The sequence below is a fragment of the Sapajus apella genome, unplaced genomic scaffold (genome assembly GCF_009761245.1).
Source record: "Sapajus apella isolate SASKATOON/1434 unplaced genomic scaffold, GSC_monkey_1.0 scaffold15, whole genome shotgun sequence".
Taxonomy (NCBI): domain Eukaryota; kingdom Metazoa; phylum Chordata; class Mammalia; order Primates; family Cebidae; genus Sapajus; species Sapajus apella.
Window position 1 is genome coordinate 15975739 of NW_022436955.1, and position 26684 is coordinate 16002422.

The window sequence follows — 26684 nt, forward strand, 5'->3', positions numbered from 1 at the left end:
CCCACTTGGCCTGGCAGGCTGCACTTGACTCATGCTACCGGCCTGGATCCCACACCTGCCAAGGGAGACCCAGGCACAGAGCAGCAAAGGGATATATGGGTGAGCAATCATGGGGTCCAGCCACTGCACACAGCCCCGCATGCTGGCTGCTGCAGAGAGGTGAGCATCTCTATGTGCTGGCACAGGTGCCAGCTCCCTGCGAGGCTACAGTTGGACCACATGTGCTGCACATGGTTTCCACTGTGGGTACCCACCTCCGAATGAGAGAAACACCATGGTGGCCAGAAGTTTGGAGATGCCAAGAACCACAGAGGCCCAAAGAGGGTGTCACAGCCCTGGCTCAGGGAGCCCATGGGTCTGGGCTTCCCCAAAGGGCTGCAGCTCTTCTCTCCTTCTCATTGCCTGCAACATGGCCCGCGAGGGGTGTGTTTCAGCCCTGTTGGTGCTATGCTTTCTCAGTCCCACCACTTGGCGGGTCCCGGGTTTTTGTCCTGCATCCAGGAAGAATGAGGTACACAGACAACTGGAGGGTGAGAGAGGTGGAGGGGAGCTTCACTGAGTGCCAAAACAGTTTTCAGGAGACTGGAATGGGTAGCTCCTATCTGCTGTCCGCCCAAGTCTGGCTGAGTCCGGAATTTTTATGGGCTTCAGAAGGGAGCGTGTGCTCATTGGTCAATGTGCAGCCATGAGTGGACCCACAAAGTGTCTTAAGTTCTCACTCCAGTTGGTGAAAGTGCCAGGTTCCTGAACTGGCAGCCAGGCCCCCTGGCTTGAAGGTGGGGCTGTACTGGGGACCTGCCCCTTTCCACTCAGGAGCCTGTCTGCTTCCTGCCAGCATCCATGTCACCCATGGTCCCCAGGCTGTCTGTGCCAAGGGGCACCTGCAGGCCCATGCCAAGCTGCCCTTCGCCCCCCACCTTGCCCACCCTCCCTCTCATGCTTGTCAGTGCCCAAAGTTCAGAGAGGGCTGAGACAGTAGGGGGCTGTGTGTTAGCACTGCCCCAAGCGCGCACACACCCGTCTGGGTCTTGGTAATCCTGAGGCTCTGCCAAAACTTTGCTCCAAAATCAGAGCAGATGAGGGGAGTGGGGAGGGGCCATGCAGTGGGAGCAGGGATGGCCAGTCTGCAGCCATGGCTGGGCAGCTACAACTGCACCCAGGAGGGTGGGGCTCCCAACCCTCCAGCTCAGAAGGGGGCAGGTCTCCCACCAGTTACTGGCTCCTGCAGCTCAATGGAGCACACAGCCCTGGCCACGCCTCCCCCACTGCAGCAGCTGTCATGGCAGCAGCCACTCCAGACAGCCTGCTGCTGCATCACTAATATTTTGAAGCTTTATGAAAGTTTACATTCATAAGACCTTTCATGATTTTATAAATTTGAATCTTTTCACTGTCCTTCCACGTGGAGGCTGAAGCCTTTTAGTCCATCCTTATGTAAATGACTGAGTATCCATGGGATACTATCGGTAGTCATGGGCTATCTCTGTGCTTTAGACTTCTCTACAGCCATTCCGACTGGGTTAGGATGACATCTATAACAAGTGTTAAGCCACCGACACCTCCCTTGCAAGGCAGGATCAACAGCATATCCTTTCCTGCTACTGACTTTTGTGAAACCGGTATTTCTCCAGTAGTTTTGCATATATGATCTCATTTAATGTTCATAACAGCTCTAAAGGAAATACTAAGTGGAGCATTGAACTCAGAAACATTTGAATTGATGATATAGGAAGAGTTGGGGTTATTCAAATACAAGTGTAATGACAAGAGGGCAAACGTTTTAGACGCTTGACTCCAGATGTTCTTTGTTATTCTCAGGTGCTTTCTTCACCTCTGTGAGACTGGAAAGCTTCACTTCCCTTCAGATGTCAAAGAAGGGCTTTGTCTGGTCTGTCATCTCACAAGTCATCTATTATCTACTGATCTGTTACTATGCCTTCATACAGGTGAGTCAGTAATGTTAGATGTCAGCCTGGGCAATGTGGCAAAACCTTGTCTTTACCAAATTACAAAAATTACCCAGGTGTGGTGGTACACACCTGTGGTCCCAGCTACTTCGGAGGCTGACATGGGACAATCACTTGAGCTTAGGAGGCAGAGGTTGCAGTGAGCCAAGATCACGCCACTGTACTTTAGCCTGGGCCACAGAGCAAGACCCTGTCTCAAAAATGATGATGATGATGATGATGATGTTAGATGTGAGAAATAAAGGTTGCCACATTTTATTTGGGGAGCTCCACAATGACCTGTTACTAGAATTATGGTGATGATTTTGGTCCTTTTCAGAAACTTGAATTCAGTTAAAGGCTGACTGGTTTTCCACCAAATAGATTAGCTCTTTCAAATTTCAGGTGCTAAAGAATTTAGTCTGTAGAAATAGTACTTTTATAGTTTTATTAGCCCTATATAAAGTAATATCAAGCAATTATGATGAACAAACGGCAAGCACTCAAAAATACAAATGATTGGCTGAGCATAATGGCTCACATCTGTAATCCCAGCACATTGGGAGGCTGAGGCGGGTGGATCAACTGAGGTCAGGAGTTCAGGACCAGCCTGGCCAACATGGCGAAACCCCATCTCTACTAAAAATACAAAAATCAGCTGGGTGTGGTGGTGGGCTCCTGAAGTCCCACCTACTCAGTAGGCTGAGGCAGGAGAATTGCTTGAACCTTAGGGGTGGAGGTTGCAGTGAGCCCAGATGGTGCCACTGTACTCCAGCCTGGGTGACAAAAGGGAAACTCCGTCTCAAAAAAAAAAAAAAAGATTACACTCACAAGAAAATATATTTATATCTTAAGCCAAACATAGTATTTTTTTCTTCAGTCTCATGCTTAATAACTAGTTTAGAAACTTCTGCTGGCCATGGTGGCTCATGCCTGTAATCCCAGCACTTTGGGAGGCTGAAGTGGGCAGATCACTTCAAGCCAGGAGTTCGAGACTAGTCTGGGCAAAATGTCAAAACACTGTCTCTACAAAAAAATACAAAACTTGGCTGGGCATGGTGGCATGTGCCTGTGGTCCCAGCTACTCGGGAGGCTGAGGTAGGAGGATTGCTTGAGCCTGAGCCTGAGCCTGAGAGGTTGAGCCTGCAGTGAGCTATGATCACACCACTGCACTCCAGCCTGGGCCACAAAGCAAGACCCTGTCTCAAAGAAAGAAACTTGGTTTTTTTTTGTTGTTTTTGTTTGTTTTTTTTTTGAGACGGAGTTTCGCTCTTGTTACCCAGGCTGGAGTGCAATGGCGCAATCTCGGCTCACCGCAACCTCCGCCTCCTGGGTTCAGGCAATTCTCCTGCCTCAGCCTCCTGAGTAGCTGGGATTATAGGCACGCGCCACCATGCCCAGCTGATTTTTTGTATTTTTAGTAGAGACGGGGTTTCACCGTGTTGACCAGGATGATCTCGATCTCTTGACCTCGTGATCCACCCGCCTCGGCCTCCCAAAGTGCTGGGATTACAGGCGTGAGCCACCGTGCCAGGCCCCAGAAACTTGTATTATTTATTTTTAAGTGACAGGCTTATGATCTCCAAGAAAAAGAATAAATGTATTCAGTGGAAGTTGTATTAGAAGCCAACTTTTCTGTAAGTGGCATTTCTGAATGACTACAGAGCTGAACTAAGACCATAACTCGTTTGTCTAGGTGAGAGCTGATAAATGCCTCACAGTGTGCTTTGCCCATAGACATCAGCTGCGCTTGTTACACTGGAGCAAGGAGCAACCTAGCTCATCTCTTAGACCAGTAATGGTGACCTTGCTGTCTGTGTTTAGGGTTGTCGGCTAAAACGGCAGAAGTGGAGGTTCTTCACCAGGAAAAGAAACATTCTGGACACAAGTATAATCCTCATTAGCTTCATCATCCTGGGGCTTGACATGAAGAGTATTTCTCTACATAAGAAAAACATGGAACAATACCGCCATGACCGGGACAGGTAAGAGGAAGCCTGAGGGGCACAGGATACTCCTACCTCATTTCTAAAGTTTCCAGGTTATACACAAGTATTCTTTTAAACTCCCCTTCCTTCACTGGTCTACCAGATCTGTATTTGTATAATATCAGAGTTAAAACAGAACTTGGATTCATGTCCACAGCAGGGAAAACAATGAACTAGGCTGGGCGTAGTGGCTGACACCTGTAATCCCAGCACTTTGGGAAGCCAAGGCGGGTAAATCACCTGAAGTCAGAAGTTGGACCAGCCTGACCAATGTGGAGAAACCCCATCTCTATGCTGGGCATGGTGGCAGATGCCTGTAGTCCCAGCTACTCGGGATGCTGAAGCAGGAGAATCACTTGAATCTGGGGGGCAGAGGTTGCAGTGAGCCAGGATCATGCCATTGCACTCCAGCTTGGGCAACAAAAGCAAAACTGTCTGAAAAAATGAACACAATGAACTAGAAACCATTTAACTGCTAGTCACATTGAAGAGCTCTTCTGCCTTCATTAGTGCTTAGGGATAATACATTTAAGTTTCATAAAGGCCTGGAATTGGTCATTATTTTGCATTCTGGCAAAGGCATAAAGCCTGATGCATGACAAATAATCCTTTAAATGAAAGCACAACACGTAGTCCATCCTTTAAATTCAAAGGGAGTTGCTTTCTGGGTAGGGATTTCATCTATTCACTCATCCATACCAAGAGATGTTTGGCGCCCCTTTGGGTGCCTTCTCTGGTTTTTCCCATGGAGAGGAACATCTATGTGTTTCCCACAGTAAGTGTTGCCAAGTGACGCTTTGCTAAGCTTTTCAACAGCCTGGGCAGTGATCTGTGTGACTTTTCCTGAGGCACTGTTTCAAGTAGGCGTTCTGGAGAGTAGTTTATGCAGGGACTGTGTCTGTGCAGAGCACCGCTTGCTAGTGTCTGTGGGGGTCCTTCCAAGTCACCTGGTTGCTGCAACCTAAAATTATGAATGTATGTCTCATAAAAGAAAACCTAATTGTTGAGCAACACCCCTCGCCTCTAGTCTACCGTCCATCATTTTGTTCTAAGCATTATCAAACCTATTACATCAATCCTGTACTGCCAGAGAACAACACAGGATTAGTGTGCCGCAGAAAACAGACCAGCAGGCTCCTCTCTCTGGGTTAAGTTAATCTCCTTTTGAGAGGAGAGATTTGGCTCAGAGCAGTGCAGGAGGCTGGTTTTGCTTCCCAGGATGAATTTTAAAAAATCAGCTAGAGGTCACATTTTAAGGTTTCTTCAGCACAGCTCCCAGTGCCATCTGCAGCAGGCAGATCATTTGAATAATACATGGCCTTTTGTTATTCCCATATCCACAACTCACAGGAGACCACACTAGAAAGCAGTTGTCATATCAACCAGCATTCCATCTCATAGGACTCAGGGCTGCTGCGCTCAGCAGGAGGGGCACTGGGGAAACTGTGACTGTGGTACAGGCGCAGAGTCTTCTTGCTCAGTAACTGTCAGCTTTCTTTGGTGCAGGTTCATCAGCTTCTATGAGGCGGTAAAAGTGAACTCTGCTGCAACCCATCTCGTGGGCTTCCTGGTTCTGCTGGCAACTGTTCAGTTATGGAGCTTGCTGCGTCATAGCCCCAGGCTGTGGGTCATCAGCAGGACACTGAGCCGAGCCTGGGACGAGGTGTCAGGCTTTCTGCTGATCATCCTGATCCTGCTGACAGGCTATGCCATTGCCGTAAGCCCCCACATTGCTGTCTCTCCTTCCGTATGGGCTGTGGTCCTTTTTTTTTTTTTTTTTTTTTTGGAGATGGAGTCTTGCTCTGTTGCCCAGGCTGGAGTGCAGTGGCGTGATCGTGGCTCACTGAAACCTCCACCTCCTGAGTTCCAGTGATTCTCTTGCCTCAGCCTCCACAGTAGCTGGGACCACAGGCGTGTGCCACCACACCCAACTTTTTTTTTTGTAGAGGGGTTTTACCACGTTGGCCACGCTGATCTCGATCCACCCACCTCAGCCTCCCAAAGTGCTGTGATTACAGGTGTGAGCCACCTCGCCAGGCCCACTGTGGTTGTTTTATCACTTTCCATAGAAATGGTTACGACACAGAAATCTGAGGTGGCAGAGTAAGAAAGCCGGGTTTAGTTCTAGTTCCATACTTAACTAGTATAATTTAAACCCACAGGTTTGTCTCTAAAATGGGGATAAAACTTAGCTCACAAAGTAATATAAAGGTCAAATAAATTTATGTGAAACCACTATGTTAGGCCCAGCATGGTGGCTCATGCCTGTAATCCCAGCACTTTGGGTGGATCACAAGGTCAGGAAATCGAGACCATCCTGGCCAACACAGTGAAACCTTGTCTCTACTAAAAATACAAAAATTAGCTGGGTGTGGTAGCACCAGCCGATAGTCCCAGCTACACAGGAGGCTGAGGCAGGGGAATCGCTTAAACCTGGGAGGCAGAGGTTGCAGTGAGCCAAGATCAGACCACTGCAATCCAGGCTGGCGACAGGGCGAGACTCCATTTCAAAAAAAACAAACCAAAAAAAACCACTGTGTTATTACAAAGAAAGTTTATGTATTCTTTGGGGTGTAATTTGGCCACAAGGAATTTTTCTTGCCATTCCTTTGGTTAAATACTGGCTATATCGCCAAGCACCTCAGGACAGAAAGATGGGTGCTCCCTCACACTAACACACCTCAGGACAGAAAGATGGGTGCTCCCTCACGCTAACAGGCCTTTCCCCTTCTGTTCAGTTTAACCTGCTGTTTGGATGCAGCGTCTCTGACTACCGGACATTTTTCAGCTCAGCAGTGACTGTTGTTGGTCTCCTGACAGGAATTTCTCACCAAGAGGAGGTAAAAAAAAAAAAAAAAAATTAGTTTCTCCACAGAATTCTATTAATATATTGAACAAGGAGAGTTGGGGGGGGTGCTCCTTATGAAAACAGCGCCCTACTGTACACTGCACACTGGAAAGGTGGGAAATTTCAGTCCTTTGCTCTTTTGCTTCATGGTACTGCCTACACATACAGTGTATACATGGCTTTTGCTTTCAGAAATCTGCCCTTTCCTAAGCACTTAGTCCTTCCTTCCTCACTTCTTGTGTCCTTATTAGCAAAAAACACTGGGCCGAACCTTGTGCTGTTGTGCTTGGCCAGATTAACATGATTCGGTGTTTCTCGATGGCCTTTTTAAAGTGCATTAACAGGGCAGGGTGAGTTAGCTCAAGCCGTGAGGGGCCGAGGGGGAGGACTGCATAAGGCCAAGAATTTGAGACCAGCCTGGGCAACATAGTAAGACTTTGTCTCTACAAAAAATAAAAAATAAAAATTAGCCAAGTGTGGTGGGACACTCTATAGTCTCAGCCACTCAGGAGGCTAGCCCAGGAGTGAGGCTGCAGTGAGCTATGATCGTGCTACTGCTCTCTGAGCGAGACCGTCTCCCACAAAACAAACAAAAAAACCACAAACCGGTATAACTATTCTATGTAGCATTTACACTGCATTAGCTACTAGAGGTAATCTAAAGTACAGGAGAGATGTATATAGAGTTTATGCAAATACTGTGTCATTTTTAAAAAGGGACTTTCTAAGCCAGGCACAGTGGCTTATACCTGTAATCCCAGCACTTTGGGAGGCCAAGGCGGGGCAGATCACTGGAATTCAAGACCAGCCTGGCCAAAATGGTGAAACCCCATCTCTACTAAAATATAAAAATTAGCTGGGCATGGTGGTGGGAACCTGTAATCCCAGCCACTCAGGAGGCTGAGGCAGGAGAACTGGTTGACCCTGGGAGGTGGAGGTTGCAGTAAGCCGAGATCGTACCACTGTACTCCAGCCTGGGTGACACAGGGAGACTCTGCCTCTAAAAAAAATTTTTTTAAAGGATTGGGTGAGGGGAACACTTTCTTAACCTTTAGGGAAGCTTGCAATACATAAAAAATAAGAATAAGGGACTTAAGCATCCTCAAATTTTGGTACCTGTGGAGGCCCTGGAGCCAATGTCTCTCAGATACTGACAGACAACTGTAACTGCTATTTTCACTGACTGGGCCGTTCTGTTGTGGTCCTAGCTCCAATAACTAGGGGATGAGCCTTCACCACTGGAGCACTTTGTATCCAAAGCAGTGAAGGAAGTCGCAATCAGAATAACAAACTTTTGCTGATACCTGCTTTTTGATTGGGGAAAAAAAACAACTTTTCTGCTTTTAAGTAATTGTACACCATAAAAATAAACTTATTGGAAAAAAGTCTTATATCACAAACTCAAGAGATTGCCCACATTATCTGGTTGACCTGAAATTTTTATAAGCATTTTTATGTGGGTAACAGTTTGGTGCTTGAAAATATTTTGTCATAAAGAGTTCCATCAGAAGAGTGTTTAAAAATATCCTGAAAGGGGCTGATTATCATAAACAGTGCCCTAGTGGCAACAGTGAATGGGCCAGTACCAAGGGAAAATAAATACCATTTGTTGATAAAGAACACCTGAATTTTTAAAAATTTTGTTATGGCAACCATTCTAGTAAGCCCAGAACTTGATGTTTATTTATGCAGAAAACTAAAGAATGACAGAACTCAGTACTTACACCTTTAAAAATGACAATGGGAAAAAAAAGTACCAAAAAGCCAGTTTTCTGTGGCCAACCTATTAACTTTTATTGGAATGCTCCTGTTAGAGTTGCGGTTTCTTGATATGGCAGAGACAGTTTGCATTCTCACTTCTGGTATGCATTTATTCTTTCAGTGTACGTAACCCTTTTTAAATTCAATGATTAGATGTATTTTCTGGAATTGCCAAAACTGATGTGACATTTGAATCATTTCCAAGTCCACTGCAACTCACCTGTTCTCTTCTTGTGAAAGCCCTGAAGTCAAAATTATCTTATCTCCTTAAAATCAGTCATTCCTGCTCCTCTGTTTGTTTATAAGTATTTTCTCCTGGGTGTGGTGGCTCATGCCTGTAATCTCAGCACTTTGGGAGCTGAGGCGGGTGGATCACTAGGTCAGGAGTTCGAGACTAGTCTAATGTGGTAAAACCCTGTCTCTACTAAAAATCAGACGGGTGTGGTGGCACGCGCCTGTAATCCCAGCTACTTGGGAGGCTGAGGCAGGAGAATCTCTTGAACTCAGGAAGCGGAGGTTGCAGTGAGCTGAGATCACACCACTGCACTCCAACCTGGGCAACAGACTCCATCTAAAAAAAAAAAAAAAAAAAAAAAATTCTATCTTTTTGCCTCTCTCCCTATGTTTTCATCAGATAAGCTTTTCTTCTGAAAAGATCCCAAACTTTAGCATATAGCTTGTTTGTAAAGTTGAAACTAAACGGTCAGTCACTGCAAGTGTTATTGTCTTCCCAGGTTATCGCTTTAGACCCAGTCCTGGGCACCTTTCTGGTCCTCACCAGTGTTATCTTGTTGGTACTTGTGGTAATTAATCTTTTTGTTTCTGCCATTCTAATGGCCTTTGGAAAAGAAAGAAAGTCACTTAAGGTAGGTAACTAAAAGATAAACTAGCATGCTGTTATATCACTGGGAAAACTCCACTGTAATTGCCCCTTAGACTTTATTTATAATGCACAGAATCATATTACTTTTATTTCAGAAGCTCTGCCAGCTATATTCCTAGGAAACCCAATTTATAAGACTGTGCAATGTTCCATAGCCACTGTCCTATAAATAGCTGGGTCTCAGCCATTAATTAGACAGTGGAAACACTCCAATGCCTGACTGTAAATTATTAAAGAAATAGTATCTTTACTATACATTAACTAATTTTTAAAAAATCTTTGGTACATTTTTACTCCGGTATTAGTAATTTGTTTTCTCACATTTCTCTTTTTGTCTTCAAACACTCAGAGACAAGTTGCACTAATAGATATGCTGCTACTGAAGCTCTCAAATTTGTTAGGAATCCGTCAGCCCCAAAAAACGTCATCTGAGCAAGCAGCTACGACATCAATGGGCATTGACGCTGAAGTTTTAGAAGACGAACTACCTTAATCCTGTTTTCTCCTACTTGGCTTAGTATTTCTTAGCATATTACTACTTATCGTTGCATGGCATGACTTTACAATAGTAATATACTTTGTTTTTAATTCTGTAAGTTAGTGAGAAATTGGAATACCCTTGGTCCCAAGTTCTTACGGATCTTGGCACTGTCAAGATAGGATTAACACCGTAAGAATACTACCAGACAAACCAGCTCAGCTGCCAAGCACCAAGTAACAGAACACTCACCACCCATGGCCCAGGACGGATTGGGAAACGGAGGAGTCAGAAGTGAGCTCACTGCAACTTACTAAAAATAAATATACAAGGATGAGGCATGGCAGATGCAGAGCCCTGTCACTGAGGAGGACCAAATTCACAGATGCTATCTGGGCTATCTAAATACAGAGACCAAAATGAGCCCTGCACTGCTCCAGGAATCCTGAAGTTAAGGCCTGGTTAACATGCATCACTTGGTTAAAATATTCTCCACTGAACTCCAGCTTTCTACATCATCTGAGCAAACAGAGAAAGCAGGACACAGGATCTTTATTAGCAGCTACTGAGCTACAGAATACAAACCAACTGAAAACATTAAAGAAAGGCTGCTTGAAACAGGTATGTACAGGTATACTACACAGAAGCGAAAGCCATATCCAATCCCAAAGCCACCCCTGTGGGGAAGAATGGCCTTAGCTATGAGCCAAAGGAGTACAGAAGTTACAACATGAGAATCCCATCCAGGAAAGCAGTGAACAACTACAGCTGCATGGACACCAAAAATTTATCTGAGATTAACTTTAAAGGTTCCATGAATTAGTTTTCAAATGAAAACAGGTACCCCTCTTTTCCTGTAGGCTTTCCAGCTCACTACCCAAAAGACTTGAGTACTTCTATTAAGGCAGCTGGAAGCCTACCCTAGACTTGAATGGCAGCCTGTCCTTTCTTTACCAGTAATGTAATCCAACAGAATATGCTATGGGAAAAACAGGAATTTCCACAGTGCTGCCCTCTGGTAAAAGGGAAATACAGCACTCAAAGCAAAAGGCCACAGAGGGCTCCCTGAGAATCCAGTACAACTAAGCGAGGCCTTCAATTGTTGAGACAAACTTTGCAACTGGATCCTGGTGGGACAGTGCCCTGTGGCGAGGAGTAGTGTATATGCCAATGAGAGGGCCCAGCTTCCAGGAACCGTTACAATGGCGTCCTGAGTCATTTTCTCTCTCCCAGTTGCATTAGAGTGTGAGAAAACACACACCGTGGCCTTGATTCTCACTCACCACAGTCCCCCTGTACAGAGGGGTTTGTTTCTAAGTCTGGAACCTCAACACGAGGCTGGGACGTTTCATGAGGTGCTCTCTCCCACTGTCCAGCCATCTTTGGTGGTCTCTCCACAGTGCTTCCCATCCTCTCATGCTCCCGTGGAGGGACCGTGGGACGGGCCAGGAAGAAACCTGGGATCACTCTGAAACCTACAAGCACAGCTGCCAGGAGCCAGCTGCTCCGGCCTCAGTCTCCAGTTGTTAGAATCAACAGAGAACTGGAAAGCAGCAGAATCTGGAGGAGCAGGAAGAGAACCCAGAGGAGGAGTGTTGTGCTCAGTGACGTTAACAGATGAAACGGAATTTCATGGAGATTCTTTGTTACAAGGAGAGAGATTGCTCAGTCTCAACTCCCAAAATGTGAAAGTTGCCTGGTTTAAGAGACCTATGTTTTCTTTTTCAGCTCTTCAAACCTCCGGGAAAGATCATCAAAGTCAATGTCTTCAGAGGCTGAGGTGCTGGCACCAGCAGACGCAGTTGGTAGTGTGTCTGGCACAGACGGCAATTCTGGTAGGACAAAGTTGTCATAGTGATCCACAGGTCTGGAAGGAAGCTTTGCAGAGGCTTCTGGCTTGGGTCCAGGACCTGATTCAATTAGGGCAAGGAGCACAATGTTACAAACGCCAAAGAAATGTCCCAGATCCCCTTTCGTAGTAAAAACAAAATGATCAAAATACAGGAGAAAACCCTAGTATAAAAAAAATTTTTTTTAGGGAGTCTCTGTTGCCCAGGCTGGAATGCAGTGGCATGATATCGGCTCATAGCAACCTCCACCTCCCGGGTTGAGTAGCTGGGACTACAGCCAGGCACCACCACACCTGGCTAATTTTTGGATTTTTAATAGACATGGGGTTTCACCATGTTGGCCAGACTGGTCTTCAACTCCTTAAGTGAGCCACGCACCTCAGCCTCCCAAAGTGCTGGGATTACAGGTGTGAACCACCACACCTGGCTACCAAAAATTCTAATTCTGAAGGCTAACAAACATCTACATTTTCTAATTAGGGTTCAATCCTATCTGTTTTACTTTCCTGTGGTGGAAAAAAGTGGGATACATGGGGCTATATCCACAGAGCAATCACCTAAAGGGAGTGGCCCTTTCATAAGGTCTGCTCCTTTACCAACGAAGTCCAAGGAGTGGAATAGGATTCTGCTAGAACACTGCTTCCTTCAGAACCAACACTCTTTAGGGACTGGGGACAAAGTTTTTTTTAAAGGAATGAATGTCCAGGTTATTTGATACAATGGTCTGATCTGTATTTTCAGTCTTCCATGTAGTAGTTTGTTAAAATCACACCCCAGCACACACCTACTGTATGTTTTCATCAGTTCTAGGATGAGGAAAACTAAGTAACAAAAAAAATCCAAATAGTGCTCTGACTCTGGAGGAAAGGGCAGAGTTGACTGGAAATAAGGGAACTGTGAGGTAAGAATAACATTGTATACCTTGATCACAGAGTCGGATTCTATGTGTGTGCATAGATATATGTGTGTGTATATATACATACACATACTTAAAATCTATGGGTTTTTTAATGTAAATTATATCTCCATAAAACAACTGTCTCTAATTTTAAAAGTATTCTTCTGGCCAGGCGTGGTAGATCACCTGAGGTCAGGAATTTAAGACTAGCCTGGCCAACACAGTGAAACCACGTCTCTACTAAAAATACAATTAGCCAGATATTTAAGACCAGCCTGGCCAACACGGTGAAACCATGTCTCTACTAAAAATACAATAATTAGCAAGGTATGGTGGTGTGCACCTGTAGTCCCAGCTACTTGGGAGGCTGAGTCAGGGGAATCACTTGAACCCAGGAGGCACAACCCTCTGGGTTCCTGGTGGTATCTTATTTTAAGACAGGGCTTTACTTTGTCATCCAGGCTGGAATACAAGCGATAGCTCACTGTAACGCTGAATTCCTGAGTAGCTGTGACCACAGGTCTGCACCACTAAGCCCAGCTATTTTTTTTTTTTTTTTTTTTTTTTTAAATATTTTCTAGAAACAGGATCTTGCTATGTTGCCCAGGCTGGTCTCAAACTCCTGGCCTCAAGTGGTCCTTCTGCCTCTACTTCCCCAAGTACTCAGATTACAAATGTGAGTCACCACACCTGGCCAGTGTTTGTTTAATTAATTGATAGCTACACTAACAGGTTTGCTTTGTAAAATTCACTGAGCTGTTTGAGGCACAATGTAAGCTGAAGCAGCAATAATATAAAGAAGTCAAGCATGACTGAAAAAGAATAGTGATAACACTGACAGGAAGAGGGAACTTGGGAGCTGCTTCTGGGCCAGGGAAAATCTTTAATCTTTGGAAGCAGGATATCCTGAGTTGTATTTTAGCATGTGGGATGAAAACAGAGCATGCAGATAGAATGCCACGGGCATGGAAACAGTCTCTAAGGGAGGAACAATAATGAGAAAACAGCAGAGGATTCAGCACTAAGACCTGAAGGTTTCAGACTGATACTACTCACCAACAATCTGTGCAGAAGAGATATTCTTATCAGCATTAATGTCATCAACCTGAAACACAATGATTGTTACTAGAGGAAACAGCAATGGCATCACTGAAAAAAGAACTGATATAAGCCCCTGTGTTTCCAAAAGCTGAGTTGCTCACTAAGTGCAACAGAGCCTGCTTCAAAGAAACTGCCCCTGCATTTCTTCCAATCAGGTAGATACCATGTTAAATTCCTTTGTTTTTAATTGAGAGAGGGTCTCCTTCTGTCACCCAGGCTGGAGTGCAGTGGTGCAATCATGACTCACTGCAGCATCTACTTACTTCCTGGGCTCCAGCCATTGCCCTGCCTCAGCCTTTCACATAGGTACGACTGTAGGCATGCAGCACCATGCCTGGCCAATTTTTGTATTTTGGGTACAGACAGGGTTTCACTATGTTGCCCACGCTGGTCTCGAACTCCTGACCTCAGGTGATCTGCCCGCCTTGGCCTCCCACAGTGCTGGGATTACAAGCATGAGCCACCGGGCCCAGCCTCATGTTGAACTCTTAACTACCAAACAAAAAATCCTTATCACACTGACCTTTGGACAAAGAGAAAGTATTCCTGAATATATCTGTTAAGAACCAAGTCCTCAAATACTGATGAAGGTTTTTGACCTCATTCCTACAACCAGCTGTGGGTTATGCTCTGACACATGCAAAAGCAAAGCATAAGAAAAACTCAGGGCCAAGGTAGAACACATCAGCTAGAGATGGAAACCAAAGGAAAGAACAGAAAGCAAGCTCAGGAACAGGAAGAACTTCCTAGATGAGTAATTTACACAGCAAATGACCATACCAATTTCTTTCTCAGTAAACTAGATGGAGACAGGTCTCAAAAGGCATACAGTAACTGAGAAAGCAAGGCTGGTCAAAAACAAGCATTAAACCACCTCCAGTTCAAGGTATCATTACTATATTAGCTGTTCATTAGTAAGTTTTGACTAGAATACTAAAATGTGATCAATACTACTGGTAGACATCTATTAACTAGATAATTCTGGTCAATATTCCTTTATATGTGTTGAGAACATGTAAGATGAATATTTTAATAATTATGATACTCTAGCACCACGACTTTATCAGCTCAACATGATCCTTTGCCTAGTTAGTCAAAACAACTAATTAAGTGCCCTCATAGAGCACTACAACTTTCTAAAAAATCTGCAGTTCCTTCCTGATGCCTGGCTTAATTGCGGACAAAGCAATGCCACCAACGGATACTGCCATCACCACCACTCCCCATATCCAGGGTAATGTTATAAAGCGAAACAAGAATCCCAAAGCAAGAATGATGATGGTACTAGGAGTTGATCAAAACTCTGCCTTTCCTGTGGTCATTATTTTGCTTGCTCTTCATGGGATTCACTCTCCTGTTGCTTACAAAAGTGGCTCAGGCACTTACAGATTCATACGATGGAGGGGTTGCTGGTATCTGAGGTGGATGAATATTGGGAAAGGCCTGATAAGTCCCCATTGGTAATCCATTGAAATCCGACTGTAAGAGGAGAAAGGCAACATCAGAGACACTGCCCCTAGTTTGCAGTTTCCAAGGTTTGGGTATGGGAAGGGAGAAATACATACATAAATATGCTCACACTGAATATATACAAATATTCAAGATCCTTAAAACAAAAATGCCCAAAAGGGCCACACGTGGTCAGAAGGATTCCAGATTTTTAAAGATCTATAGCCAAAGGCTATTCTTTAAGTAATCAAGTGCTTCATTGTTTACAAAGGAAAATTCTAATCAGGCTTTCTTACTAGCAACGACCATCTTATCTACAAAGGCTTTTCTGCATGGCAATAAAGTGCTGGTGGAAAATAAATAAAACATAGTAGTGGAAAAAGCTACTAGTATGACTATAACAAATCCCAGATATTCAGGAAACCTTTATGAAAGTGTTTTTCTGGCACCATCTCTATAGATTTTCCTACAGCTGAACTAAAAGACCTCTGAATCCAATGATTTTTCCCCCCACAAGATGACTGCCAGCTAATACCAAATGTTCTTACACTGCTAACGGCTCCTGACAACCTACAATTCCTCTGTGTATTCACAGAGCCAACTTGTCATCGTCTGTAACATTTTCTAAAGCTTACATCCACACTTATGTATACTTACTGGTCCCTTTGGCAGTGGATATGAGAAAGGCGTATTTGCAGATGGCATGGGCATAGGCATGGGCATGGGCATTGGCACTGTTCCATCAGGTCCACCAACTGGTGCTGTGAAGCCACCACCCCCCCCTCCTCCTCTTCCAGGGCCTCCTTTCTTCACATCATCTGTGAATCCAACATCAATAAGATCTGTCTCTACCCCAGGTGGAGCTTCTGCCTGAGAAAGAGAGAGAAACCCATGTCATTAACCCATGTCCAAGGCCAGATTCCCCAGAAAGAAGACTCTTGAGATGGAGATTAGTTAGCACAAAGCAAGTTTACTGGAGTGCTTCTGGGATCAACACCTGTGGGGAAAGAAAAGGAGGCAGAGGTGGGTGGAAGAAGTTGGGCTGCAACACAATCACAACAAAGGCCTCAGCCAGTTCCCCAATGACTTCTGCAGCTGGAATGGACCTGATGGTGTTCCCAAATGTAAGTAATGGGGATGTCTGAGCAGCAAACCAAAGCATCCACCATATCCCACCAACCTTAACTGCTGGATGATTTTTTCCCTGTATTCTCAGCTTTCTATGCACCATCTGACACACGGTGGGTACCCAATAAACGTTTGGGGAACTGTTTGGGTCTTGGGGCATTCCTTGCTATCAACAGATTTCTCAATTCCTGAAGTTCACCAAAAAGTAGCAATAATGGTGCCATTTTACATTTGTATCAAGGTTTGGACCTTCTCAAAGTGTTGTCAGTCATCTAATGATCCTTAAGAACCCTCAGAAACACAGGCACATTTATTGCCTGTCAAAAAGGTACTACCTGGACAAAGGCTTAAACTCACACAAATTTAAGTTAGTACAATGAAGGCCAAACCTACAAACTCATTTTTCTTTGTGTTCTGGTAAACTTACCATGACCACAGAGTCAGGCTCATAGGGTACATTGTAATTCTTCGCAATTTCAATCAGGTATCTCTCCACCAGGATTTTGGGTGGGGCTTCCACACTCAGTTTGTGCATTAGCTGTTAAGTAAAAAGACCCAGGTCTAAGATGCATCTATACCAACCAGCCTAATCCTAACTTCACTATGCAAAGTTAGCTCCTTTTTACAGGTTAACGCTGAGGAAAAAAAAGGTTCAGAGCAGTTAAATGAGATTTCAGAGTCAAAAGCCACATCAGAGGCCCAACATCTCTCTTTCACATTCTCATTACATGTGACCCAGATGCTGGTAAAAGACAATACTGCTACCTTCCACAGTTCAATTCATCCATCCTTCTCCCTGCCTCACTTCCCACCTTCACAAATGACATGAGGCTTATGAATGACAGCTACGGGAGGAATTGGGCAGGTGTAAAGATTGGATCACAATGCCAGCCACACAGCTGTCCTCCTCACCCCACTATGAAATGTGAAACCCTATACTGAGCCATACAATGGTACCCACTAGAATTGCTACAGGCAATACAATAAACTGCTCCCACCCACACACTGCTTCATGTTACCAAGTATGTTCATTACCCTGTCATTCACAGTTCCAATCTGGTTGGTCCTACATAACTTGCCATATTCCTTGCTATACTTGGCACAGAGCTGATCAGCAACCTAAAGAGAAAAAGGACAGTAAATAAAAATAGAGACCACTCCAACAGAATGCTTTAAGCTTCTTACTGGAAACAGCAAACGTTGTCTATTACAAGATTTCCAAAACATGGGAATCTGCAACATCTTAAGGGGTACATATTAATCCACTATTTCATCCTTCCAATAAGCAACACTCAAGTGCTACTATCATGAGTGTTATGATACACAATATAAAAAAAAGATGAACAAACCAGATACTGTTCCTATTGAATCTTATAGTCATTAATCAAATAATCACACAGATAAAGGTACAACTACAGCTACAGTAAGTGATACCAAGGGAAGATGTACCGTTATCACCAGCTTCTAACAGCTGAATCAGATGTGATAAAGTCAGGTAAGGCTTCCTGAAGGAACTGATGCTTTGCTGACATTTAAAGGATGATAAAGCCAGGCATGGTGGCTCATGCCTGTAATCCCCACACTTTGTAAGGCTGAGGTGGGCAGATCACTTGAGCTCAGGTATTCAAAACCAGCCTGGGCATCATAGCAAAACCCTTGTCTCTATTTTTTAAAATACAAAAACTAGTTGGGCATGGTGGTGCACACATGTGGTCTCAGCTACTCAGTGAAGTGGGAGGATGATCACTTGAGCCTGGGAAGCCGAGGCTGCTGTAAGCCGAGATCGTGCCACTGTACTCCAGCATGGGTGACAGAGCAAGACCCTGTCTCAAATAATAAATAAAGGATGACTAGGAGTTAACTAAATGCGGAAGGAAGAACATTTCAGGAAAAGAAAACAGCAGTGCAAAGGCCACTGGTGGAAAAAAACATGGTCATTCCTCAAGCCTGAAATCAAGTCAGTGAACCTCTAGTGCAGAGTCCAAGGAATGTGGTAGGAAACAAAGAAAGGGAGGTGGGAGCCAGACAACACAGGACCATGTAAGGCCATTATTAGGGAGTTTGTTTCTACCATAAGAGCAACAAAAAGCTACTAAAGGGCTTTAAAGCAAAATGTAGTGACAGGATTGGAGCTGTGTTTTGGACCCTCAGGTGGTTCTGATAGAATGGTGAAAAGATTAAAAGAAACCGAAATAGGAATACAAAGAATATTCAAGAAGCTACTCTCATTTCCAGACAGGAAATGATAGTAGTAGCATTGGACCAGAGTGGTCCCAACATTCCAGAAGCCCAGTAGGAGAGTTCTCACTACTCACTATGAAGACTTTCAGGGGTACCTGGCACCTATAACATAAACGGCATTTGTCTTTTAAGGCCTTTGTTTTGCTTTATACTACACAGATTTTTATTTATACTAATTTATCACTCTTTTTTATGGCTTTAAAGTTTTGTGACATATTTAAGCCTTTTCCACTATGAGGTGAATTTTAAAGGAGTATACAAGAGACCAAAAATGGCCGGGTATGGTGGCCGACACCTGTAATCCCAGCATTTTGGGAGGTTCAGGCAGGCAGATCACAAGGTCAGGAGTTCGAAACCAGCCTGGTCAACATGAGGAAACCCCGTCTCTACTAAAAATACAAAAAATTAGCTGGCTGTGGTGACAGGCACCTGTAATCCCAGCTACTCCGAAGGCTGAGGCAGGAGAATGCCTTGAACCCAGGAGGCGGAGGTTGCAGTGAGCCGAAATCACGCCATTGCACTCCAGCCTGGGCAACAGTTCGAGACTCCATCTCAAAAAAAAAAGTCTACATAAGAATCAGTTGCCTCTATTGTCCCTCTTCTCTGCCCCCAAAACTCAATGACTGCCACCGGTACCCTATTGTCAGAGGTTTATTCTCTGGGGTGAGCAAACTAAAGGGACTCTGGAGTCTATACACAGGAGACAGCAGTGATACTTACAACAGAAGAATTAAGTCTTCTATATATCAAATAGATTTTTGGCTTCCTTCTCCACTAGGCTCTCAGAAATGCTGGCAGCCAGCTTATACACTCTAGGGAGAAGGTAGAAGGATTCTGGAGAAAACGACCAACCCAAGGAAAGACAACTAGTTCCTGACAGTCTGGAATTCCTCCAAACAAGAGCTTAGTCAGACCACTCAACAATCTGGCAGTAAAAACCCACCCATGCACACAAGGTTCCAATCTGCTTTACAGTGCCTTGCTCTTAAATGTAAACCGACAGCCAAGGACCACTAAATCTTCAGAAAAGTCTCTACTATAAAACTAAGAAATAGGAAAAATGAACTTGAGAAACAAACATGACGGAAGTTTAAAAATAAACTATAATAGCCAGGCGCGGTGGCTCACGCCTGTAATCCTAGCACTTTGGGAGGCTGAGGTGGGTGGATCACCTGAGGTCAAGAGTTCAAGACCAGCCTGGCCATCATGGTGAAACCCCATCTTAAAATAAATAAATAAATAAACTATAATATCCTCAGAGATTCAGAAAACATTGTGGCCATGAAACAAAAACGGACTATAAAATATATTCAGAGAATTAAAAAGAGTTCTTCAAAAAAAAAAAAACCTAGAAAACAAGGAAATCTCAGTAGACAGTTTGGGAGACAAGAATGAGACAATCTCAGGTTGGGAGCTATAGAATGAGACAATCTCCTAGGAAATAGAAAGGTAAAGATGTAGAAAACAGAAAACACAACTGAATTTGTATCCTAGCAGTCAGTACCATATCCATGTTGTGATGTGCAATTTTCTGGTTAATGTCTGTCTCTTCTGCTAGACTCTAAGCTATAGGAGTATGGCTGGTGCCATATTTTGCTCACCACAGCACTCACATAGCTCATACAATTTACTTAAATATTTGTGGAATTAATAAAGCAAAAACATCTGTCACCTTAAATTAATGTTATTTTAACTTTACTGGTTTACAGTTGCATAAAAACTTCTCTGTTTGCATTGAGTTAAATAACATTAAGACACAGCTGGAGATACACAAAGCTGTGCTCCTTAAAAGAATTACTCAAGTTTACAAAAACACTGTTCTGTAAGTCTGAAAAGGATAAACAAATAAATTTACAAAACCTATTTCAAAAGCAAACTAAGAAGGGTACAAAATACCTGGTCAAATCAGCAGAAGTAACTTATATTAACCCACCTTCCTAACAATATGAAAAGCAACAAACATCACTGAAACTACTTATACTCACTATTTTCAACTCAGCCACTTCTGACTGGAGTCGAGGAGCAGCCCAGATCAGTGTAGACACAGATTCAGCGAGACCAGAATCTAGCTCCCTAATCGAGGGAAAAATTAATATAACATTCTTTAAAATAAACCGAAAAAATCATAGCTTTTGTTTCATATACTTTATAGTCTCCAAAGCTATTTTATGAATCTCACTAGATTCTCACAATAACTCTAGGCTTCTAGCCATTTTCATGATCTTATTTTACTTCTGGAGAAACTCAAAACTACCAAAGAAGGCCAAGGCCATTAAGTCGGAAAATGGTTGAGCCAAGATTCAAATTTAGGCTTCTCAGTTTCAGATCCTACATTTTCGTTCTAACAGTTATCTACATTGAGATGAGGCCTTTAAGCAACTGCTAGGAAGAAGATCCTTGGGCATGTGAACTAGTCCCCTAATGCTAGCCCCCCGATGCAGAAAGGGACCATATTACTCCTTTTTCAAATTCCAGAAATGATTTAGATCTATTAATCACAGTATCTTACTTCATAGACTGGATAAGGCCAAACCGAGCCAGCAGCAGGTCACAGTACAGCTCCAGGATCTCCATGGCCTCCACAAGGTAGTCTTCCCGGATAATATGCTCCACACGGATCCGAGCTCGTTCATCTTTCCCAGCAGCCAGATAGTCAGCAATCTCCTTCCTTGCTTTCTGGGCCAGTTCCGCTACGACACAAATCCCACTCCAATCTCACAGCAGTAGAGCACTGGCATCTGGCCTACAGGCCAATCTCCCCTCAACAGGAAGAACTGGGTGTTTCCACTACAGCCTAGCTCCTCTCCCTTAACAAACCCAGTCCCATCCCATCTACTATAGAAATTGCTATTCTGACTAGGTGAGAAAATATAGCTCATGTGGCTTGACAGTTCCAACTCAGGAGTCCGATTACCTAATTCCATAACAACAGAGCATGCCCCTTTCTCTGCAACCAAGGGACCCAGTCTGACTAGTCACAAAGGGCAGAAATACATCCAAAGATTAAAAGATGAGATCCCCAGCCAGACATAGTGCCTCACGCCTGTAATCCCAGCACTTTGGGAGGCTGAGGCAAGTAGATGGCTTTGAGGTCACAAGTTCAAGACCAGCCTGGCCAACATGGTGAAATCCCGTCTCTACTAAAAATATGAAAATTAGCCAGGTGTGGCAGCACACGCCTGTAATCCCAGCTACTCGGGAGGCTGAGGCAAAAGAATTGCTTGAACCCAGGAGGTGTGGAGGCTGCAGTAAGCCAAGATCACATCACTCCAGCCTGGGTGACAGAGTAAGACCCCATTTCAACAAAAGCAACAACAAAAAAAGATATGATTCCTAAGACTTCATAGTACTACACTGAAAGATCCAGTACTGGAGTGCTAGCATCCAGTGATGTATTTTGGGGGGAAAAAAGGTAAGGCAATCATGCACTACTCACTTTTTTTTTTCTCCAAAAGTTTAAGGCGATTTATGACTAATCTCAAATTGACTCTTAAGCGCTCAGCTTTAAATCCAGAGCCCAGCATGCTGTGCTGTTTCTCCTAGAAACAGAAGAAGCACAATGACTATTTTCAAGTCAGAATTAGTTCAGGAACTAACACCTCTTAGGGTTGAATTACTTGAAACAATAAACCAGAGTGTTTTTCTAATACAGGAAAACAACATGATCTAATTCACATTTTTTACAGATCATTTGGCTGTTGTATAGAAAACTGATTGGGGAAGGATAATACTGGAGGCAAGAAGACCAACAGGAAGGCTATTATTATCATCCAGACAAGGGATGGTAATAGCTCAGACCAGGGTAGTTAGCAGTGTCAGCAAATGGATTTGAAATCTACTTTGAAAGCACAGCTGAAAGAATTTGGTGACAGATGAAATAAATACCTAGATATTGGCATGGGAGTAGATAAAAAGATAAAAAAGCAGAAGGTTCCCTGCTTTTCCAAAAAACAATCTCAAAAAATAACGGGGAAAGATGATCAAATTCAGACCCATAATTGAAAATATTCTCGGCCGGGTGTGGTGGCTCACACCTGTAATCCCAGCAATATGGGAGGCGAAGATGGACGATCACAACATCAGGAGGTAAAGACCAGCCTGACCAACATGGTGAAACCCTGTCTCTACTGAAAATACAAAAAAAAATTAGCCAAGTATGGTGGCGCATGCCTGTAATCCCAGCTACTCCACAGGCTGAGGCAGGAGAATTGCTTGAAATGGGGAGGCAGAGGTTGCAGTGAGCCAAGATCACGCCATTACACTCTAGCCTGGCTGACAGAGTGAAACTCTGTCTCAAAAAAAAAAAAAAATTCTCATCTTAACTCCCCAAATCCTGCCATTAAGTCTCAGTCTTTGAGGAAAAGCTAGTGCACTAGAGTACAGAAATATCATTAACATCTACTCACACCTAAGTTAAACAAAGGGGTGAAAAGTCCAAGAAAAAAAATTGCTCTACAAAATTCTACAACAGAAGGCTCTTTACCAGGAACTTCACTGAATAGCAGAGTTACAGTCAACAAAACCACCCCTCCTCTACCCACAAGACTTTAGGATATACCACTGTGCATTGACTACTGTGCATTCTAGTTCAAAACGGCACAATTTCTATTTCTCTAAATTTAAATTCTGGACTCAAAAATGTAGTATCCAAACAAAAGCTAGGTCAAAAAAAGTAACTGAAGGACAGACAAATCAAAAGAGCACCAAAGAAGGAACACTAAGAATAGTACTTGTCTACTAGTGAATTAACCACTAGTAAAAAAAAAAAAATCAGTGGATTTTCCTTTTGTAAAATTGTCCCCAAAAGCCTTTACCCTAAATTTAGGAATTAACCCAGGTCCCAGGTTAAAACAGGGCTTTTATGTCATGAAGTATCTGTAATCCATTAATTGAATTATGTTCAATCCACACAATAAGTACTTACTGATTATGTATGTGTCAGACATTGGCTAGATGCTGGAGATTAAAAGCGTAAATTAAGGTACAGTCCCTGTCCTCAAAGGAACATATATTCTACTGGGAAAACCACAAACAACAATAATTAAAAAAAAAAAAAAAAACTGGCCTGGGGCAGTGACTCACAACTGTAATCCCAGCACTTTGGGAGGCCTAGGTGGGTGGATCGCCTAAGGTCAGGAGTTCAAGACCAGCTTGACCAACATGGAGAAACCCGTCTCTACTAAAAATACAAAATTGGCTGACCCTGGTGGCACATGCCTGTAATCCCAGCTATTTGGGAGGCTGAGGCAGGAGAATCCAGAAGAATCACTTTAACCCAGGAGGTGAAGGCTGAGGTGAGCCGAGATCGTGCCATTGCACTCCAGCCTGGGCAACAAGAGAGAAACTCCGTCTCCAAAAACAGAAAACAAAACCCCACAGCTGAGAAAATCCAGCAACAATATTGTTGGATAAAAGCTTTAATTCTAGGCCAGGAGCAGTGACTCACGCCTGTAATCCCAGTACTTTGGGAGGCTGAGGCAGGTGGATCACCTGAGGTCAAGGGTTCAAGACGAGTCTGGCCAACATGGTGAAACCCCATCTCTACTAAAAACACAAAAATTAGCTGGGTGTGGTGGTGGGCACCTGTAATCCCAGCTACTCAGAAGGCTGAGGCAGGAGAATCGCTTGAACCTAGGAGGCAGGGGCTGCAATGAGCCAAGACCATGCCCTTGCCTTGGGGCTTGGGCAAAACAGCAAGCCCCTGTCTCAAAAAAAAAAAAAAAAAAGAAAAAAAAAAAATCTTTTTTCTTTTTTTTTTGAGACGGAGTCTTGCTCTGTCTCCAGGCTGGAGCGCAGTAGCACAATCTCGGCTCACTGCAGCCTCTGCCTCCTGGGTTTGAGCGATTCTTGTGCCTCAGCCTCCTGACTAGCTGGGACCACAGGCGCGTGCTACCATGCCCAGCTAATTTTTCTATTTTTAGTAAAGACAGGGTTTCACCATGTTGGCCAGGATGGTCTTGATCTCTTGACCTCATGATCCGCCCACCTCGGCCTCCCAAAGTGCTGGGATTATAGGCGTGAGCCACCTCACCCAGCCACAAAGAAAAGATTTTTTTTTTTAAAATCACTGAACGTATATATTAAATGTGGTATATACATACATTACAGCATTATTCAGCCTATCACACTCACAAAAAAACAATTTTCAGATTAAAAAAAGAGCTGGCCAAGCATAGTGGCTCATACCTGTAATCCCAGCACTTTCGGAGGCCAAGGCAGGTGGGTCACCTGAGGTAGCGAATTCGAGACCACCCTGACCAACATGGAGAAGCCCCATTTTCACTAAAAATACAAAATTAGCTGGGTGTGGTGATGCATGCTTCTAATCCCAGCTACTCGGAAGGCAGAGGCAGAGATTGTAGTGAGCCGAGATCACACCAATGCACTCCAGCCTGAGCAACAAGAGCTAAACTCTGTCTGGGGGAAAAAAAAAAAAAAAAAAAAAAGCTAAATAGCAGGGTGTGGTGGCTCATGTCCAATCTCAGCACTTTGGGAGGCCAAGGTGAGAGGACTGCTTGAGCCCATGAGTTCAAGACCAGCCTGGATAACATGGCAAAATCCCATCTCTACAAAAAACACAAAAATTGTCTGGGCGCAGCGGCTCACGCTTGTAATCCCAGCACTTTGGGAGGCAAAGGTGGGTGGATCACAAGGTCAGGAATTCAAGCTAAGCCTGGCCAACATAGTGAAACCCCACCTCTACTGAAACTACAAAAATTATCCGGGCATGGTGGCGCGCATCTGTAGTCTCAGCTGCTTAGGGGGCTGAGGCAGGGGAATCACCTGAACCCAGGAGGCAGAGGTTGTGGTGAGGTTAGACTGCACCACTGCACTCCAGCCTGGGCAACAGACAGAGTATCTAAAAAAACTTTTCAAAAACTTCAAAATACAAAAGTTAGCCAGGTGCAGTAGCATGCACCTGTGGTCCCGGCTACTCGGGAGGCTGAGGCAGGAGGATTGCTTAAGCCCCAGAAGCAGAGGCTGCAGTGAGCTGAGAACATACCACAGAACTCCAGCCTGGGTGAGAGAGCAAGACTCTGTCTCAAAAACAAACAAAAACACAGAGCTAATACATACAAAGGACTCCTATAATTCAATAACAGCAATGTGTTTAGAAATTGAGCAAAAAACTTGAATAGACATTTCTCCAAAGATGATATACAAATGATCAATAAGCTTAACAGAAGTGCCAATATGATTAATCTTTAGAGAAAAGCAAAATGAAATCACAATGAGATACTATCTCACACCCATTAGGATGGTTACTATCAAAAAAAAAAAAAAAAAATTTCAAGTACTAAGGAGGCTGTGGAGAAAATAGAACCCTTGTGCACTGTTGGTGGGATTGTAAAATGGTACAACCATTACAGAAAAACAGTATGGCAGTTCCTCAAAAAATTAAAATTAAAAATGTAACTACCATATGATCTAGAAATCCCACTTCTGGTATATAACCAAAAGAACTGAAAGCGGAACTTTAAAAGAGTTACTTGCATACCTATGTTCCCAGCAGCATTATTCACAATGGCCAACAGGTAGAGGCAACACAAACAGCTATGGAGGGATATATGGAATAAACAAAATTATGGTCTATACATACAACAGAGTACTAATCAGCCTTAGGAAGGAAGGGAAATCCTATCACATGTGACAACATGGATGAATGTTAAGGACATCACAGTAAGTGAAATAAGCCAGTCACAAAAAACAAATACTGTAAGATTCTACTTGTGTGGGGTATCTAAAATTCAGAGAAACAGAGAGAAGAATGGTGGTTATCAGGGTCTGAAAGTAGGGGAAAATGGGTACCGAGTTTCAATTACTAAACATGAAAAGGTAATGGAGATCTGTTGCACAACAATATGAGTACACATTACTGAACTCTACACTTAAAAATGGGTAAGTTGGGCCGGGCGCGGTGGCTCAAGCCTGTAATCCCAGCACTTTGGGAGGCCGAGGCAGGTGGATCACGAGGTCAATAGATCGAGACCATCCTGGTCAACATGGTGAAACCCCGTCTCTACTAAAAATACAAAAAATTAGCTGGGCATGGTGGTGTGTGCCTGTAATCCCAGCTACTCAGGAGGCTGAGGCAGGCAATTCTCCTGCCTCA

At 43.8% G+C, this 26684-nt stretch overlaps 2 protein-coding genes across 6 annotated transcripts in view; one reads left to right on the top strand and one right to left on the bottom strand.

The window, feature by feature from the left end:
- Window positions 1–10685, top strand: part of PKD1L3 (polycystin 1 like 3, transient receptor potential channel interacting) — an 85813-nt gene extending 75128 nt beyond the window's left edge. Inside the window, 6 exon segments of the mRNA XM_032284380.1 lie at window positions 1819–1946; window positions 3771–3931; window positions 5441–5651; window positions 6673–6774; window positions 9278–9409; window positions 9776–10685. Of these exon segments, the coding sequence (XP_032140271.1) occupies window positions 1819–1946; window positions 3771–3931; window positions 5441–5651; window positions 6673–6774; window positions 9278–9409; window positions 9776–9919 (878 nt within the window). The 3' untranslated portion in view covers window positions 9920–10685.
- The window catches only part of IST1 (IST1 factor associated with ESCRT-III), a 34538-nt gene continuing 18300 nt past the window's right edge, over window positions 10447–26684 (bottom strand). The window contains exons 2-10 of one of the 5 annotated variants that reach the window (XM_032284376.1): window positions 22008–22110; window positions 21081–21261; window positions 20557–20644; window positions 17366–17449; window positions 16758–16868; window positions 15860–16072; window positions 15140–15232; window positions 13709–13715; window positions 10447–11814 (exon numbers count right to left, since the gene is read on the bottom strand). In XM_032284376.1, the coding sequence (XP_032140267.1) occupies window positions 11615–11814; window positions 13709–13715; window positions 15140–15232; window positions 15860–16072; window positions 16758–16868; window positions 17366–17449; window positions 20557–20644; window positions 21081–21261; window positions 22008–22095 (1065 nt within the window). In that variant the 5' untranslated portion in view covers window positions 22096–22110 and the 3' untranslated portion in view covers window positions 10447–11614. Of the gene's footprint in view, window positions 11815–13708; window positions 13758–15139; window positions 15233–15859; window positions 16073–16757; window positions 16869–17365; window positions 17450–19291; window positions 19384–20556; window positions 20645–21080; window positions 21262–22003; window positions 22111–26684 lie in introns of those variants that run through there. The other 4 variants (XM_032284374.1, XM_032284377.1, XM_032284378.1 and 1 more) reach the window with 4 other exon arrangements.